The following is a 16,632-nucleotide window of genomic DNA, read 5'->3' as shown; positions in this document are numbered from 1 at the left end:
TTGGATGCAACCCTTCTTGAGGTAGGAAATTGTCATCTATAATATTTAGACATTCCAAGGATGTTTTAGTACTAGCAGCATGAGACTTCCAACATATGTTACTCTAGGGTTACCATACGTCCGGATTTTCCCGGACATGTCCAGCTTTTTGGGCCTCAAATCCCCGTCCGGGGGGAAATCCCAAAAAGCCGAACATGTCCGGGAAAATAGGGACATACAGGGCCGGGGGTGCTGCGCCAGGGGCCGGGCTGGGCCCAGCGGTGCTGGGCCGGGGGCCGGGGTGCTGGGCTGGGGCCGGGCCAGTGGTGCTGGGCCGGGGGCCAGGGCTGGGGCCGGGCCGGCAGTGCTGGGTGGGCCGGGGGTGCTCGGCCGGCACCCCAGGGCCCGAGCCGAGTCAGGCTGGAGACGCTGGGGCTGGGGCCGGGGCCGGCCGCCGGAGGGAGCCGCTCGGTTGGGGGGTGGTAGACTGGGCCGCGCTTCCTTCCCCCCCCCCAGCTTACCTGCTGCCTGCTTCAGGCTTCCCGCGAATCAAATGACTTGCTATACCTAAACAAATAGTGAGAACTCTGTTTTTCTCCGACACAGGGGAGGGGGCGGAGACTTTGGGGAAGGGGTGGAGTTGGGGCGGGGCTGGGGGCAGGGCCGGGGCCCCGTGGAGTGTCCTCTTTTTGGATACTCAAAATATGGTAACCCTAGGCACGTCAGACCAGAAGGGACCTCAGTTGTCCATCTCGTCCAGTGCCCTGCACAGAGGCCCACGTAATAGCTGGCCCATCCCTGACAAGGGTTTGTCTAACCTGCTCTTCAAAACCTCCAGTGTGGAGATCTCACAGCCTGGCTGGGCAATTTGTTCGAGTGCCAGACTGCAGCGCAGCGCGACTCACCTGCTGGTTGTCTCAGGAATTAACTCTCCAGCTTCAGAGCGCCCTCTGCAGGACGGTGTCTCACCTGCCGCTGGCCCCCATGTCCCTCCCAGACCCCGGTGCCTCTTTACCTTGGGGTGCTGCCCCCTGGCAGTACCCCCGCACTCTGGGTCTCCCCACCCAGGGGAACCCCCAACCTTCTATCCCCACCTTGCCTCAGTGGCTACTGCCATCATCGTCTAGCCCCTGCTCCCTGGGGCAGACGCCATCTGTAAACCCCTCCTCATCGGCAAGGGGGGCTGAACCTGCTGCCTTTGCCTACCCTGGGCTGCCCCTCTGCAAGCCCAGTACCCTTCCCAGCCTGGGGGTTTTCCAGGCCGGAGCTCCCCAGCTCCTCTGGCCTTTCCCCAGCCCTTGCTCAGCTCCCAGGCCCATCTCTTTCCACAGCTAGAGAGAGACTTTGCTCACAGCCCTTTTATAGGGCCAGCGGTACCCTGATTGGGGCGTGGTCCCAGCTGTGGCTGCTTCCCCGATCAGCCAAGCCTATTGGTTCCCAGGCCCAGCCCTTTCCCAGGTTGTTTTAACCCCTTCAGGGCTGGAGCGGGGTGACTGCCCTGCTACACAGCCATTAAGCTGTCTGGATTTCTTTCAAGCATCGTGGTGCTTGAAGGGCTATCCCTGAGCTCCTGCCTCAGTTTCCCCAGCAGCGCTACCTCCATGCCTGGCAGGGCCCAGTCAGCAGCAGCATCCAAGCATGTGACCATTAAACCGAAGTCTTTACACGCGTGACAATGAACAGGTTGCCGCGCAACTTTGGGTGGCAACCCCCCCCACATACCCCGAGGACGCCACCTAGCGCTATAGATGCCGCTGACCTGGGCCGAGGTGTAGCCTGTAAAGTCAGAGCACGTAGATACACTCCTGAATAACTTCGCTTAACTACAATACTCATGAATAGCTTAATGGCCACGTCAGTTCTTGGAGTCGAGCCAGGCATGGCAGATTCAATTTTTGTGTCAGAATTACGACAGATATTATCCATGTTTATTTTAAAACTCTGCTCCCCGCCCTCCCAATTTTATCAAATTCAAATTCCAGTGGTGCAAAAGCATGGGTTTTAAGCGTTGTGTTCCATTGTTAACTATTTTAATTTGCACACTTGTGGGAGATGGGGGCGGGGGGTCAGATAATTAGTTAATGACAATAGACGTTGAGATATAAACTGAACCTTGATAACTGTTAAAGCACAAATTGTCACCACCCTGTGTTGAAATATCCTGACGTGAAGCTCTGATTGGTTCTCAAGCAGCATTTCTCCTGCTTTGCATCTCTGGAAAATATTTCCATCAATAATCAACATGTACTTGATTTGTGTGTATGCGCTGAAAGCTCTGTTTACTGACACATATGTATAAAAATCGAATCTTTCCAAGCCCTGGTGTAGCTTGCATGCAAGATTTCAGTTACTTGTAACCACCGGGAGATTTTTGCGTTACTCTGTTAACATCATTCAGGGCAAGCAAGAGCGACACCTGCTGTTCCATTTCTTCAGGGATCCAGTTTCTACTTATGTGACGTTATGAGTGTAATACAATATCTCATTGAAAGGTGACAGGGCCAGAAAGAGTTAATTAACTCACACACTGACCTGACTCATGGCCAAACTTCCAAAGACTGGTTAGGAAGGTATGTAAAGGAACAGAGCTTTGAAATGCAGCCGGCATTGTTAGAGATAGAAGGGGAGGTGTGTGCTCAGGGCTTGTGATGTCAGCAAACAAGTCTTGTCTATTGCTATAGCTTTGATTCAAAGATCAAAAAAGGAATATTAACATGTGGGAAGACACTTGAGGGAAATAGTATTATTGTCTCTATGTCTCTTTGAAGGTTGTGGTAACCTGGATCTGAACTGTTAAATGGATAAATTACCCTGTGCTAATTGCCAGGATGTTTGGGAGAAGGAGAGTTAAGTTTATTTTTTTTCTCAGGCCAAATGGCTGCTGGAAATGTATAAAACCTTGGGACACGATCCTGCTTCATCTCAGATCTGCTTTGGATTTCAAGGGGAAAACCTACCCCATAAGAATTGAGATTCCCAGTCACTGACTGGAGTCACCCTGAATATGGACATTGGACTATAACCTCTGGACTATTTCTAAAAGAACTTTTGGCAACTACAAACTCACCATCTCTGTTATGTAACTGGACCTCAATAAATTGAACTCAAGTCTGTCTGTATATTGATCTTTTAACCAACACTCTCTCTCTTTTCTTTTTTAATAAATTTTAGTTTAGTTAATAAGAATTGGCTATAAGCGTGTATTTTGGGTAAGATCTAAGTTATAATTTGACTTGGGTCTGGGGCTTGGTCCTTTGGGATCAGAAGAACCTTTTTTTTCTTTTACTGGGGTATCAGTTTTCATAAACAGTCATCCCCATAAGGAGCGGTGCCGGTGGCAATACTGGGAAACTGGAGTGTCTAAGGGAATTGCTTGTGTGACTTATGGTTAGCCATTGGGGTAAAACCAAAGTCCTCTCTGTAATAATAATAATAAAGGACACCCAACTTTGGGCTGACAAATTTATTAGAGCATAAGCTTTCGTGGGCTACAACCCACTTCTTCGGATGCATATAGAGTGAAACATATATTGAGGAGATATATATATGCCACAAGTACTCCTGTTCTTTTTGTGGATACAGACTAACACGGCTGCTACCCTGAAACCAACTTTGGGCTGAAATTGCCCTGCTTTAAGCAATTTGTCCTGAATTAATACTCTCAGGTGGGTCCCACCAAAGCCAGCAGCACTACAATGGCATAGTCGGCAGGATCCACAGACCCAGGGCAATGAAGCTTTGGGTCAGAACCCCACACTATCCACATTGGAATTTTGGGATTGAGAGTTTGGCGGGTGAAAGAGCAGTTGCAATGGGTGAGCAAAGAGCATAGGAGGGACCTGACCAGAAAGCCCTGGAAGATGTGTGTTCAGAGAAGGGGATACGCTTTAGAACGATGCTACAAATGAAGAACTGAAAGATCTGTTCATGGCCAGTGATCAGGGGCAGGAGCACAGCCCTTACCTGGCACAACAGAAGCTGCAGGAAAGGTTGGAGTGCGAAAGGCAGCAAGTAAACTGCAATCTGAGCGTGAACAGAACCGAGCAGACAGTCGATGGCTGGAAAAGCAGAAGGGAGCCGAGACACAGAGAGAAGCTGCTGAAAGGAAGAAAAAAGCTGAGGAAGGGGCTCATAAAAGGCACCTGGAGTGTATCGCTGCTGAGGAGAAACTCACCAACTTCAGCTCCAAGTAATGGAAGAGCGGAGAGAGTCCTCGCCGCCTGGTGCTCCACCTCCCCCCCATAACAAAAGAAACTGGGAAAGGATGTGTCCCATTTACAACGATACTGAGGATATAGAGGAGTTTTTGTCTACCTTTGAACGCCTCTGCAATCTGTACCAGATCCCCGAGGGTCAGCGAATGCCTGTCCTGCTGACCAGACTGACTGGAAAAGCCAGGGAGGTATTCAATGACTTGGGGGAACAAGAAGCCTTGGATTATGGGCGGTTTAAGGATTCTGTGTTAAGGCGGTTCAAGGTTACTCCTGATTCTTACAGAGTTAAGTTTAGAGAGTTTAAGATGTCTAATGACTGTACTTTTGTGGAATGTGCTCATAAGCTGATGGGTTTTGTTAAAAAGTGGATTGTGGGAGCAAAGCGCATGGGAGTTTTGAAAAACTGCTGAATTTAATAACTTTGGAACAGTTCTTAGACATTGTGCCTGGCCATGTGAGAGCAGCTGTGTGTGACAGGGACCCTGAGTCAGTCCTACAGGCTGCAGAGATTGCAGATGCCCATACCCAAAACAGGGCTCGAGAAGGGTGTAAACCCCTGGGGGGAAATTAATCACCATATTCCCCAGTTTAAGAGGCGAGAAGGCGGACACACACAACCTGCGTCAAAGCGGGCGTGCATTCAGTGAGCCATGCTCGGGGGGGAAGGGGAGACATTTTGCACCAGAGTCAGGTGGACCACAGGGAGGTGGGAGGACGAAGTGGCAGTGGATGTGAGCCGCTAACCCATCGCCCTGATCTCGGGGCTCTGCTGGTCAGGGTGATACTTCTCTGGGGTGTCCTGTCACAGGAGGAGCAGGAACGTCCCTTGTGTCCCCCAGTAACATGGGAGCCGGCATCCCCTTGCCACCCTACTGACTTCCCCAGGGGATTTGGGCTCCCAGCTTACCTGGGCATGTTGGAAAATCCCAGCCCAGCTGCTGGAGCCATGGGAAAGGCCAAGGGACCCCCTGTCTGCTGCTCCCCCCAGCCAGATTCCCACCGCCCCTCCCACAAAACCCGCTCCATTCCCAGCTGGGCTTGATAAAGGTGCAGGGCCAACTGGCCCCCAGGAAGGGGCAGAGACCATGTCAGACCCTCCTTAAAATACTCCCACACACCGGTGCCCACCCAGAACTCACCAGCAGGGAGGCCGCTGGTGTGCGGAGACCCCTGCTCTGTATTGGCCCCTCTCGTCCTCAGGCACTGGTCTGGCCGGCTTCCTCGGGGGCCGCTCGGCTGAGACTGCGCTTACCGGCTCTGTGGGGTGGACAGCGGCTCTTTGTTCTGAGTCTGTGCAGCTCCTAGCACCATGGGGGCTGCAGCCACAACAGGGGTGCCGAAGCGCTACCATAATATACCTCATAAATAACATACAGCACCTAGCGTAGCGAGGCCCTGGGACTTCTACCCCTTCAGAGCTCCACGCCTGCTCCTCTCTGGTTTAGTGCAGCTTCATGCACCTACCCCAGGCCCCAGCCCCTCCATACCTCGGTCCCTCTGTGTATGGCAGGGGCCCTATCTTCCCAAGCCAACCCACAGCCTGGAGCAGGCTTGCTGACAGGGCCGGCTCCAGGGTTTTTGCCGCCCCAAGCGGTGCAACCCCCCCCAAAAAAAACAAAAAACCCGCGATCACGATCTGTGGTGGCAATTCGGTGGGAGGTCCTTCGCTCTCAGCGGGAGTGAGGGACCATCCGCCGAATTGCCACCGAATAGCTGGACCTGCCGCCCCTCTCCGGAGTGGCCGCCCCAAGCACCTGCTTGGCAAACTGGTGTCTGGAGCCGGCCCTGCCTGCTGAGATCCCCTGCAGGGCCCCTGCCCCTTGAAATCCCGCTGGGAGACTCGTCTCTGCCACTTGGCTTGCAGGGTTTTCTTGTTTGAGGATTCCCCTTTCTTGTGCCCCTGCCCGCCAGCCTCTGGCAGCTTGCCCGTCCTTCCTGCAGGGGCAGGGGTGTCCTCTGGGCAGGGGCTGCCTGGGCAGTCACTAGCACACCATGGATGGGGTGTGTGTGCTGAAATAACAATACGAAGGCATCATCAATCATCATCATTTTATTGCAGAATCAAGACTTCTCATTAAAAGCGCGACAGAGTGCGAGAGCAGGACGAGGGACATGCCCTCCCCACCCGAGACCCATCCCTGTGGGCTGCGGACGACACTCACCAGCCTTAACTGGGCCGGGACAGGTGCCAGACGTGAGCTAAAGTGCATGTGCTGAGCAGGGCCAGCCTCAGGGGTGGGCGATGTGGGCGACGGCCCAGGGCACTGTGATCAGGGGGCATCGCGGTGTTTAATTTGTAATGAAAGTGGTGCTAAGGACTTAGCCCCGGCACAAATTAAGCATCAGCTGGGCGGCTGGAGAGCTGTGGCTGCTGGCGGGGTGCCCAGGACGGAAGGCAGCTCACAAGGACGGGTGGCATTGGCATGGTATTGTCACCCTTCCTTCTGTGCTGCTGTGGGCAGCGGCGCTGCCTTCAGGGCTGGGTGGCTGGAGAGTGGTGACTGCTGGCCAGGAGCCCAGAGGTGCTGCGGTTTCACAAATTAAGCACTGGGATGCCGCGGTCAAGAGGCAAGGAGTGGGGTGTGCCTGGGGTGTGAGGCTGTGGATGGAAGCTCAGGAAAATGGCAGGGGGACCTCAGGGAGGCAGCGGGGGCCAGGTGGGATGGGTGGGAAACCCAGGGAGGTAGCGGGGGGCTGGGAGGATGTGTGAGGAGCCTGGGGAGGCGGTGGGATGGTTGGGGAGCTGGAGGAAGCAGTGGGGGCCAGGGAGATGGGTGGGGAGCTGGGGGAGGCAGTGGGGGTAGGGAGGATGGGTGGGAAGCCTGGGAAAACAGCAGGGGCCAGGGGGATGTGTGGGGAGCTGGGGGAGGCAGTGGAGGCCAGGGAGATGGGTGGGGAGGCCATGGGAGCCAGGGGGATGGGTGGGGAGGCCATGGGAGCCAGGGGGATATGTGGGGAGCCCGGGGAAGCAGTGGGAGCCTGCAACACCAAAATACACACTCACCCACGGCATCGTTTTCCCTAAGGCTGGCCCTTGTGCTGGGGTCGGCGGGGCGAGGGTGGAGGTGGACGGGAAAATCTGCATCGTGCCTGCAGAGATCGGCTGGGCTGTTGCTGCAGAATCAGCCTCTGGAACCGCTAAAGCTCCCATCCCGCCAGGGGCAGGGCGAACACCCCCGCTGGAGGGGCCTGATTCTGAGCTCACGTTCCCTGTGCTACACCAGGGCAAGTGCGGGGGGGGGGGGGGGGAAACGGCCTCATAGACCCCAGCAGAGTTACTCCTGATTTACACAGGGGGAGCGAGAGGGGAATTTGCCCCAGCAGAGTTACTCCTGATTTTCACAGGGGGAGCGAGAGGGGAATTTGCCCCAGCAGAGTTACTCCTGATTTTCACAGGGGCGAGAGGAGAATCGGCTCCTCCAGAACCCCATCTCAGTAACCGTTCCTGGGGGCTGAGGGGGGGGGGGCATCAGGCAGCGCCACCGACACCCCAGCAGCAGGGCCCTGGTGTCCCAGACAGGGGAGCCGGGACTGGGGACCGGGCAGATGTGGAGGGTGGTCGCTGAGGGAGGAGGATGTTTGAGGCGAGGAGACTCCCCGAAGATGATGCCCTGCAGCTGTCCAGCCCCTGTGCTGCCTGGCCTCCCCTCCTGGCCCCTCCATCCTCCCTGGGCTGCAGTGTGGAAACATTTCTGCTCTTCTCCGGGGGTCCGTGGTGCCTCAGGCTGCATCCCCCGCTCCTCCCTAGTGCCCTGGGGCCTGGACCGGCTCACAGCTGGGTTACGACAATCTCCGGCCTCTGGATGTGCACCTGGGATGGCGAGAGGTGGGGGGAGGGACCATAAGCAGAGCTGGTCACAAAATGGCCAACACGTCCGTGTTCTTAAGTGACGATATTGGTGAGGAAGTTTTCATTCCCATTCACGTTTTTTTGAGGGAGGGGTGGGGGGATATTTTTACTTTTCTTCATTTCATTTCCCATCTGTTTTTTTCCATTGAAAAAACCCACCACCACCCCAAAAAACCCCTCTTTCTTTTTAGTTCCAGCAGCGGTTGCACCCAGGCCAAATTCAAAGGTAAAAATCACCCATGTCCTGCCCCTCTTTATGCATCCCAGGGTCGCATTGGCTCTTTTGGCCACAGCATCGCACCGGGAGCTTGCATTCGGCTGATTATCCAGCCCCCCTAAAATCTTCTGCAGAGTCCCAGGAGAGAGGCCCCCATCCGGAAAGGGACGCGTCTCTCTCCGGGCTGCCAACAGGTTAGTTGTGCACCGGAGTGACTTAGCCAGCCAATGGCTCCCTAACGCTCCTGTCTCCCATCCAGAGCAGAATGTGCTGCCCGTGGGCAGCTGCAGGCGGGAGGAGGAGGGGACCGATATGGCTGAACCTACCGGGAGAGAGGTGTCGACGGATTCCATGTTAACCTTGAAGGAGCCGGTGCCATCCGAACCTGGCGAGAGAGCAGGGTTAGAAGGTGGAGGATTCGGCTGGCAGCCGCGTGGCCAGGACCCCAACCCCCTCGAAGGAGTCCCTTGGACCCACTCTCCCACGCTGACGGTGCTGATCTGGTCTCCGTGGGCCGCTGTCCTTGGCCCAGGGGTTCCCACCAGCCCGTCTTGCCCAGCCCAGGTTGGATCCAGCCTTACCTTTGTCAGAGTCAGCTCCTTCGTTCCTGATGCAGAAGCTCCCGGCAGTGTTCCATTCGCTGTAGTCGTTCTCGTACCACTTCTCAACGCTGTCATCGTCCAAGTGCAGGCTGTGGGGGGAGCAGTGACAGCCGCGCCTGTCAGCGCCGGGCCCCTTGGTGCACGGGGTCCCTCGGGCAGGTGGCAGAGGTTTCCACCACCCCACTGGGCCCCCCAGGGCATCTGACTCGACCTCCCTCTGCCCCATGGCTGTGGGGCAGCCCCTCTGATCCCACCTTCTGCACCCACACCTACAGTGAAAGGGGCGAGGGTCTGACTCATCCACAGTGGGGGTTGGGGTTGGTCTACCGGGGCCCCTCAGAGCTCAAAGCAAACCTTCCTTGGCGGAGCCTCGCTACCCACCCTCTGCCCCGGGAAAGAACATTATCCCCACTTGGTACAGACATGATGGGCAGAGCTTGGAATAGAGCCCAGGTGTCTGGACTCCCAGCCCCCCTGCTTTAACCCACCTGGCCCCCATCCACTCCCCTCCCACAGCCGGGGAGAAAACCCAGGAGTCCTGGCTCCCAGCCCCCCCTGCTCTAACCCACCAGCCCCCATCCCCTTCCCAGAGCTGAGGAGAGAACCCAGGAGTCCTGGCTCCCAGCCCCACTGCTCTAACCCACCAGACCCCACTCCGCTCCCAGCACTGGGAAGAGAACCCAGGAGTCCTGGCTCCCAGCCCCACTGCTCTAACCCACCAGCCTCCGCTCCCATCCCAGAGCCGGGGAGAGAACCCAGGAGTCCTGGCTCCCAGCCCCCCCTGCTCTAACCCCCCAGCCCCCACTCCCCTCCCAGAGCTGGGGAGAGAACCCAGGAGTCCTGGTACTGAGCCCCGCGCTCTAACCACAGGCTCATAGAGTCTCAGTTGCAGGTTGGGCCCACCCGTGTGTTCCCGGCCCAGTTACCTGAACTGGATTTTTGTCCTCTTGGCTCTGAACAGAAAGGCACCGAGGACTGCACTCACGATCACCAGCACTGCGATGGCCATGCCCAGACCGACACCCAATTTGCTGACACGAGTGGTGCAGCGTTCCGTGGGGTACCAGTACAACTCCTGCTCTGAGCAGCTGTAGGGGAGACACAGGGGGTGAGAACAGCCCCACCCCAGCCCCTTCCCCGTCCTACTCCATCCTGTCCCCGGAGGCACTTCCCCAGGATCCCCGATACAGTCTGGACTCTCCGTCTCCAGTGAGCGGTCCCTGCTGTGCCTGGGTCCTTCTGCATGGATCTGAGTCATAAGATGATAAGAACGGCCAGACTGGGTCAGACTAAGGGTCCATCTAGCCCAGTATCCTGTCTGCCGACAGTGGCCAATGCCAGATGCCCCAGAGGGAATGAACAGAACAGGGAATCAAGTGACCCATCCCCTGTCGCCCATTCCCAGCTTCTGGCAAACAGAGGCCAGGGACACCCTCCCTGCCCACCCTGCTAATAGCCATTGATGGACCTATCCTCCATGAACTTCTTTAGTTCTTCTTTGAACCATTGTAGTCTCGGCCTTCACAACATCCTCTGGCGAGGAGTTCCACAGACTGACTGTGCATTTTGTTTGTTTTAAACCTGCTGCCTATTAATTTCATTGGGTGGCCCCTTGTTCTTGTGTTATGAGAGGGTGTAAATAACACTTCCTTATTAACTTTCTCCACACCAGTCATGATTTTATAGACCTCAATCATATCCCCCATTAGTCGTCTCTTTTCCAAGATGAAAAATCCCAGTCTGATTAATCTCTCCTCATACGGCAGCCGTTCCATATCCACCACCCCTTTTCTGAACCTTTTCCAGTCCCACTAGATCTTTTTTAAGATGGGGCGACCACATCTGCACTCAGTGTTCAAGATGGAGGTATCCCATGGATTTATATAGAGGCAGAGAATCATAGAATACCAGGGTTGGAAGGGACCTCAGGAGGTCATCTAGTCCAACCCCCTGCTCAAAGGGGGATCAATCCCCAGACAGATTTTTGCCCCAGATCCCTAAGTGGCCCCCTCAAGGATTGAACTCACAACCCTGGGTTTAGCAGGCCAATGCTCAAACCACTGAGCTATCCCTCCCCCCCCATGGTATTTTCATGATTTTTCTGTCCTATTCTCTATCCCTTTCTTAATGATTCCCAACATCCTGTTCGCTTTTTTGGCTGCCGCTGCACATTGAGTGGATGTTTTCAGAGAACTATCCACAACGACTCCAAGATCTTTCTTGAGTGGCAACAGCTAATTTAGACCCCATCATTTTGTATGTATAGTTGGGATTATGTTGTCCAATGTTCATTACTTTGCATTTACCAGCACTGAATTTCATCTGCAATTTTGTTGCCCAGACACCCAGTTTTGTGAGATCCTTTTGTAGATCTTCCCAGTCTGCTTTGGACTTAACTATCCCAACTCTTCGCTATCCTATGCAGCCTGTGCTATCCCAGTCATGGGTTTTCCTGTTCAACGGCCAAATACAAATACAAAACAGAGAAATAATTGTTTCGGGTCAAGCCAAAGCTGAGTTGGTCCCCAAATTGCAGGGTTCTAATGGAAAAGTAGGAAAAACTTTCAAGTCACATGGAAACAAAACCTCTGTGACCTGACCCGACATTTTTCATTTCTCGGTTGGGTGTTTGTAACAGAAGCAAAATAGGACGAGCGTCACAAGGCAGCTGGAGGAGGAGAGGGTGCCGGGGCCGTCATTCATAACGACAATTAATAGTGAAAGCAGGCGAGAATGACTCTAGAGCCTGGTGGTTGGGGCCCCTCGGTCAGCTGTGGAAGGCCCGAGTTCAAATCCCTTCTCCAAGGGCTAGTTAATTATATATACAACGTGGAACAGCTGCACCAGGAGAGCCCGAGAAGGCCCCACATGGGAATAGCCCATCGCCTCTCCCCTGCAGTGCTACAGATGCAAATTCAAATCTCTCCTCCACAGGAAAACCCCTGTCAGGGATGGAGATGATGCTTAGTCCTGGCATGAGTGCAAGGGACTGGAGTACACGCCCTCCCAAGGTCCCTTCCAGACCTACAAGTCTATGTCCAGCAGAGGGGAGAATTGACCTGCCGGACCCCAGGGCGTTTCCCCCTCATCCTTGGGCTTAAGGGTTACCAGGAGGGCACCTCCTCCAGCTACTTTGCAAGTCCAGTCCTCCTTTGCTTCTGGTAAAGTGCCTGGAACGGAACCCAAAGCAGCCTGGAGTCGGGTCGAAACGAGATGGCTCGGCCTGACATTTCCGAAGCAGTTTGGGTTTCTTGGAGGTTGGTCAAAACAATTCTGCGAACTCGGCATGCAGGTGCACGTGTGTGTGCGCGCGCATGGGTGTGTACACGCACAACTCACATGCACTGGGGGCCGGCTTTCGTCAGCTGGCACTGCCCGTAGTTGCAGTTAATGAAGCCGGGGGTGCTCTTGGTGCAGTTGGAGATGCAGGAGAGGCCGGACTTGGTGAGGTTAGGGAAGTAGAACTGCCCATAGCCTTCGGGGGCAGCTTTCTGGCAGTACTCTGCAGAAGAGGGGAGGGTCAGCGGGGCGCTGGCTGGAGAGGCCGCACCGACGCCCCGGTCCCACCCCAGCACCGCTCCCTCGCCGGGCGGCTGTGGGTCACTCACCGGTGACGTTGAACACTGGCATTGTCCCCTTGGAGACTTCAGCGGAGGAGGCGTTGAGACACATGGCTGGAAGACACAGGAAAGGCAGTTCTTACTGAGCCTACCCAGGGACATCCGGGAGCAGGAGTGAGAGACGGGGATGGTTGCCTCTCGGTTGCACCCCCCCCCACTTACAGCCCCCAAGGCTCCCCAAGCTGCACGGGCCTTGCCATTGATTTGGGGGTTGGAAAAGGCCTGGCCAACGACCCGACCCCTGTCTGGGCCTGTGAAAGGTTGTCCATAGGGCTCGAGGTGTNTATCTATCTAGTCTCCAGCCCCCTGGCAGAGATTGGGGGTGGAGCTATGGAGAATCTTCCTCCCAGGACCATGGATCTGTCCCCTCTCTGCCCAGCCCTCACCCGCCCTCACCGCACAGAGACTCACAGGAGCTGCCGTCGCAGTTCTGGTTCTCAGCCGCCGTCTCTATCTGCGTCTTCAGCTGCCCAGCCACTTTCTCAAAGTTTGTGTTGAGTTCCTCGGTGACAGGTAAAGCCAGGATGACAATGTGATCCACCACGACGCTGCCCTGCCTGAAGGAACAAACCCACCTTGGGTCAGCATGTCCCTCCTTCCTGGGGCGTCTGCTCACATCCCCAACGCAGAGCATGTGCATGGAGATTGTCACCCAGGCACAGAGAGGTGAGGCACCAATGCCCATTGAATTTGATTAATATATTCATGGGGTTTACGGTCGGAAGGGAGCAGTGACTCATCTCATCCGACCTTCTGTGTAACCCAGGCTGGAGAAACGTACCGGCTCAATAACTTGTGTTTAGATAAAGCACCTTCCAGAGAGGCGGCCATCCGAAGACAAGAAGAGATGGAGAAGCCACCACCACTTTCCTTTGGTGTTTGTTAATCATTGTCACTTGGAAAACATTTTGCCTTATTTCTAAGTTGAATTTGTCTGGCTTTAATGTGATTCTTGTGCTTCCTTTTGCTGTTAAATTAGAAATCCCCTTACTACCTGGTATCTGCTCCCCATGGAGGTACTTAACCACCATAGGCATGCCTGGGCGTGGTGAGTAAGTACCTCTGGATCGTCTTCCTGATAAACTAACCAGATCAAGCTCCAAGTCTCTCACTGTCAGCCCTTAAAATAATATTTGTGGCTCTTCTCTGCACCGTCTCCAATTTTTTAACTTCCTTTTGAAAATGCAGATGCCAGAACTGAACCTAATGACACTCCCATCCCAGAAGTGGGTGTCGATCAGCATGACATTCAAAAGGACCCACCTTTCAACAACAACACTGTTAATTGTTTCCAGACAGGGAAGGACGGACAAGGATGGACAAATATTGTTCATGCTGAACATACTGAGCTGAAAGGTGCCACCAGCTCTGAGATCCAGCGACCATCACAAACCTCATTAAAGCCAACGGCTGTTTCAACTACCCTCTTTCAGAGTCAGTGAATGAGCAATTAAGCCCCATTATGCAGCAGAGAGAGCTACAAACAATGGAGGCTACTGCCCATGGCACACTGCCAGTAAGCCACGTGGGCTGAGTGGGGGGTTTCCCTGCTTGCAAAAGCAGGAGCTAGGATATTGATTTGCAGGCAGTGGGTGCCAGGGGAAGCAGTCATGAGTTGGCCCTGAGAAGACAGAGAGAGAGACAGCGCTCTTTGCGCACAGAGCCCGCAGGAGCGATAGATGTGAGGATTTCTGAGCAAGGGAAATACATGCTGGTGCATTCAGGGAAACTGGACTGGGTGGACATTTTTTTTCTTGGTAGATAAACAGGATTGCACCAAGAACAGACCTGACCCGTAGCACCAATGTTTCCTCCGAACAGACGCAGCCCAGAAAGGCTCTGCACACTGGCAAACCGCTGGTGTTAAAGAGCCAACCACACAACCAACACACACGCATGCCTACTGCGGGTAGAGTCTCCTTTAGAAGTCTCACAGGGATGGGTTATGGCTTGTGGGTGGAGGTCAGGTTGTGGGCAGAGCTTTGGGGGTACCAAGTTCCGGGGTGTTCCTGATACTCACGTCAGTTTCAGGATCTCCACGTCTTTGTACCCCAGGACGTTGCTGTAAACCAACTTCATCTGGAAGGGAATAGTGCGCATGTCACCAGCAGGGGCTGCCCTAAACCTCCCCAACCCATTGAGATGGGGCCTGGTGAGCCCAGGGGGCTGATGAGGTTCCCAGCCATGATACCTAAGAAGCGAATGTGCTCCCACCTGGACGCTTCCAAGGAAACCAGTGCTCAGCACTGGGAAAGACTCATTAAAGTTTATTCCCTTCTGGTGGGCTGGGATTGTCCCATTCCCCAATGCTGTGCCCAGTCCTAGCTCCCAATGTCTCCAGCAATGGGCCTCCCAGGCCCTTCCCCTGGGAGATGATCCCCTGATCTCATGACTCTCTTGGGAAGTTCCCCCACATCTCCCTGACTTTCCACTCCATTTCCCAGCCTGTGCCTCACTAACTCCCCCTTCCTGGTCGCTCCTCTGGGTCCCACCTGCTGTTTGAAGTTCGAGGTAAACGTTTTGTACTGTTGAGTTGTGTTGTCCGCCAGCTCAGGCATGAATTCATGGTTGGTGATCTGTAGCTTCACGTCCAGAGTTACGTTCACCTCTTCATTGGGGCATGGGTGTGAGGGGGGGAAGAAACATGGTGAAAATCGGCAGCCACCGTGAGAATGGCAGAGGGGAATTGCCTTCTCCCCCCGGGGGTCCTTGTTAGCTCTCCTGATGCTCACACCGCAGGACCCCCAGAGTCCAGGGCCAGGGAAAGGACTCTACTGCCCTTCAGAACCCATCACATCGTTCGTTACCTAGCCAGAGGGGGCCAGTGAGGAGGGACACTTGTCATTTCACTACCCACCATCCTGCAGCTGAAGGTGTTTCCTCACCACCCTCCCCCAGCCCGGCAACAGAACTAGGTTGTCCCACCTGGCTAGGCCTGCTAGGTTAGGAGTCCAGGAATAAAGACCCCACTTTCCCACGAGCCAGCCCTGCTGTCTTACTGGGTTCTGGCTCACAGCCCCAGCCACACGACCCCCTCAAATACTAATGGTGTTCCTAGATGGGACCAGCCATCCTGGATCCTGGCTCATGGGCCAGATGGGACATCCCTGCTCGGGTTTCCAAGGGACTCATGGTATTGTCTGAACCCCAGACACAAGGATCGATTGAGTCAGGTTTTCATACCGGCTTTGACCTCGATGACTTCAGAAGCGTATTGGCACTCAGGACCCTGAAAACTGGACGGGCATAGGCATCCACCATTGCTCCAGGTGCCCCCGTTCTTGCAATTGCTGTTTTCACACTGGGAGCCGTAGTAACCGTCTTGGCAGATGCATTTGATCCCGTTGTGAGTGCCCCCGTTCTGGCAGGGCGCTGAAAGAAACAATCCGATGCCCTGCATGTCAGCATGAGTCTGGACTGGCTCATAGGCGGGAGCCGTGTCTGTGATGTCTAAATTGCTCTTGGTTTACGCTGGAGTGGAATTACACTGCTGGAGAATCACTCAGGATTTGCACCACTGTGGAATTACTCTGAATTTAGACAGGGGTGGAGCTACTCCAGATATACACTGCAGTGGAATCACTCTAGGCCATCTTCACTTACGGTACTAACAACAAGGAATCCTTCTGGCACCATAGAGACTAACACATTTATTTGGGCATAAGCTTTACCAAGTCAAACAGTTAACAAGAAGTTGTGAGTATCAACAGTGGGAAATCAGTTTTTATAGATTTGTTCTTGTTAACTGTTTGAAATGGGCCACCTTGATTACATTGGCCTCATTAGCCCTACACAAGTGATTTCCACCCGTTCTTGTCAACTGTTGGGAATAGCCCACGTCCACCTTCATTGAATTGCCTCGTTAGCACTGACCCCCACTTGGTAAGACAACTCCCATCTTTTCATGTGCTGCGTATTTATACCTGCTACTGTATGTTCCACTCCATGCATCTGATGAAGTGGGTTTTAGCCCACAAAAGCTTGTGCCCAAAGAAATGTGTCAGTCTCTGAGGTGCCACAAGGCTCCTCGTTGTTTGTCTTGATACAGACGAACACGGCTCCGCTCTGAAACCCGTCACTTATGGGACTGTTACTCAGGAGCACCTCAATCCACCAACTGACATGAGCGAGAGGCGAGCCGGACAGGTTT

At 54.4% G+C, this 16,632-nt stretch overlaps 1 protein-coding gene across 1 annotated transcript; it reads right to left on the bottom strand.

Annotated features, from left to right (window-relative positions):
• Window positions 1-7,176: 7,176 nt before the first annotated feature.
• LOC117869945 (mucin-3B-like) lies at window positions 7,177-15,882 on the bottom strand. Its single transcript, XM_034757044.1, has 10 exons — window positions 15,666-15,882; window positions 14,975-15,090; window positions 14,503-14,561; window positions 12,894-13,039; window positions 12,471-12,536; window positions 12,202-12,364; window positions 9,789-9,950; window positions 8,842-8,951; window positions 8,587-8,645; window positions 7,177-8,004 (listed from the first exon to the last, which is right to left on the bottom strand). Exons 1-10 carry the CDS (start codon window positions 15,880-15,882, stop codon window positions 7,963-7,965), a joined length of 1,140 nt encoding a protein of 379 aa, XP_034612935.1. The 3' UTR covers window positions 7,177-7,962.
• Between the last annotated feature and the right edge of the window lie 750 nt (window positions 15,883-16,632).

Source organism: Trachemys scripta, chromosome 25 (assembly GCF_013100865.1).
Source record: "Trachemys scripta elegans isolate TJP31775 chromosome 25, CAS_Tse_1.0, whole genome shotgun sequence".
Lineage (NCBI taxonomy): Eukaryota > Metazoa > Chordata > Testudines > Emydidae > Trachemys > Trachemys scripta.
The sequence above is the reverse complement of the archived record's forward strand: the minus strand, read 5'-3'. Positions and strand labels throughout refer to the sequence as shown.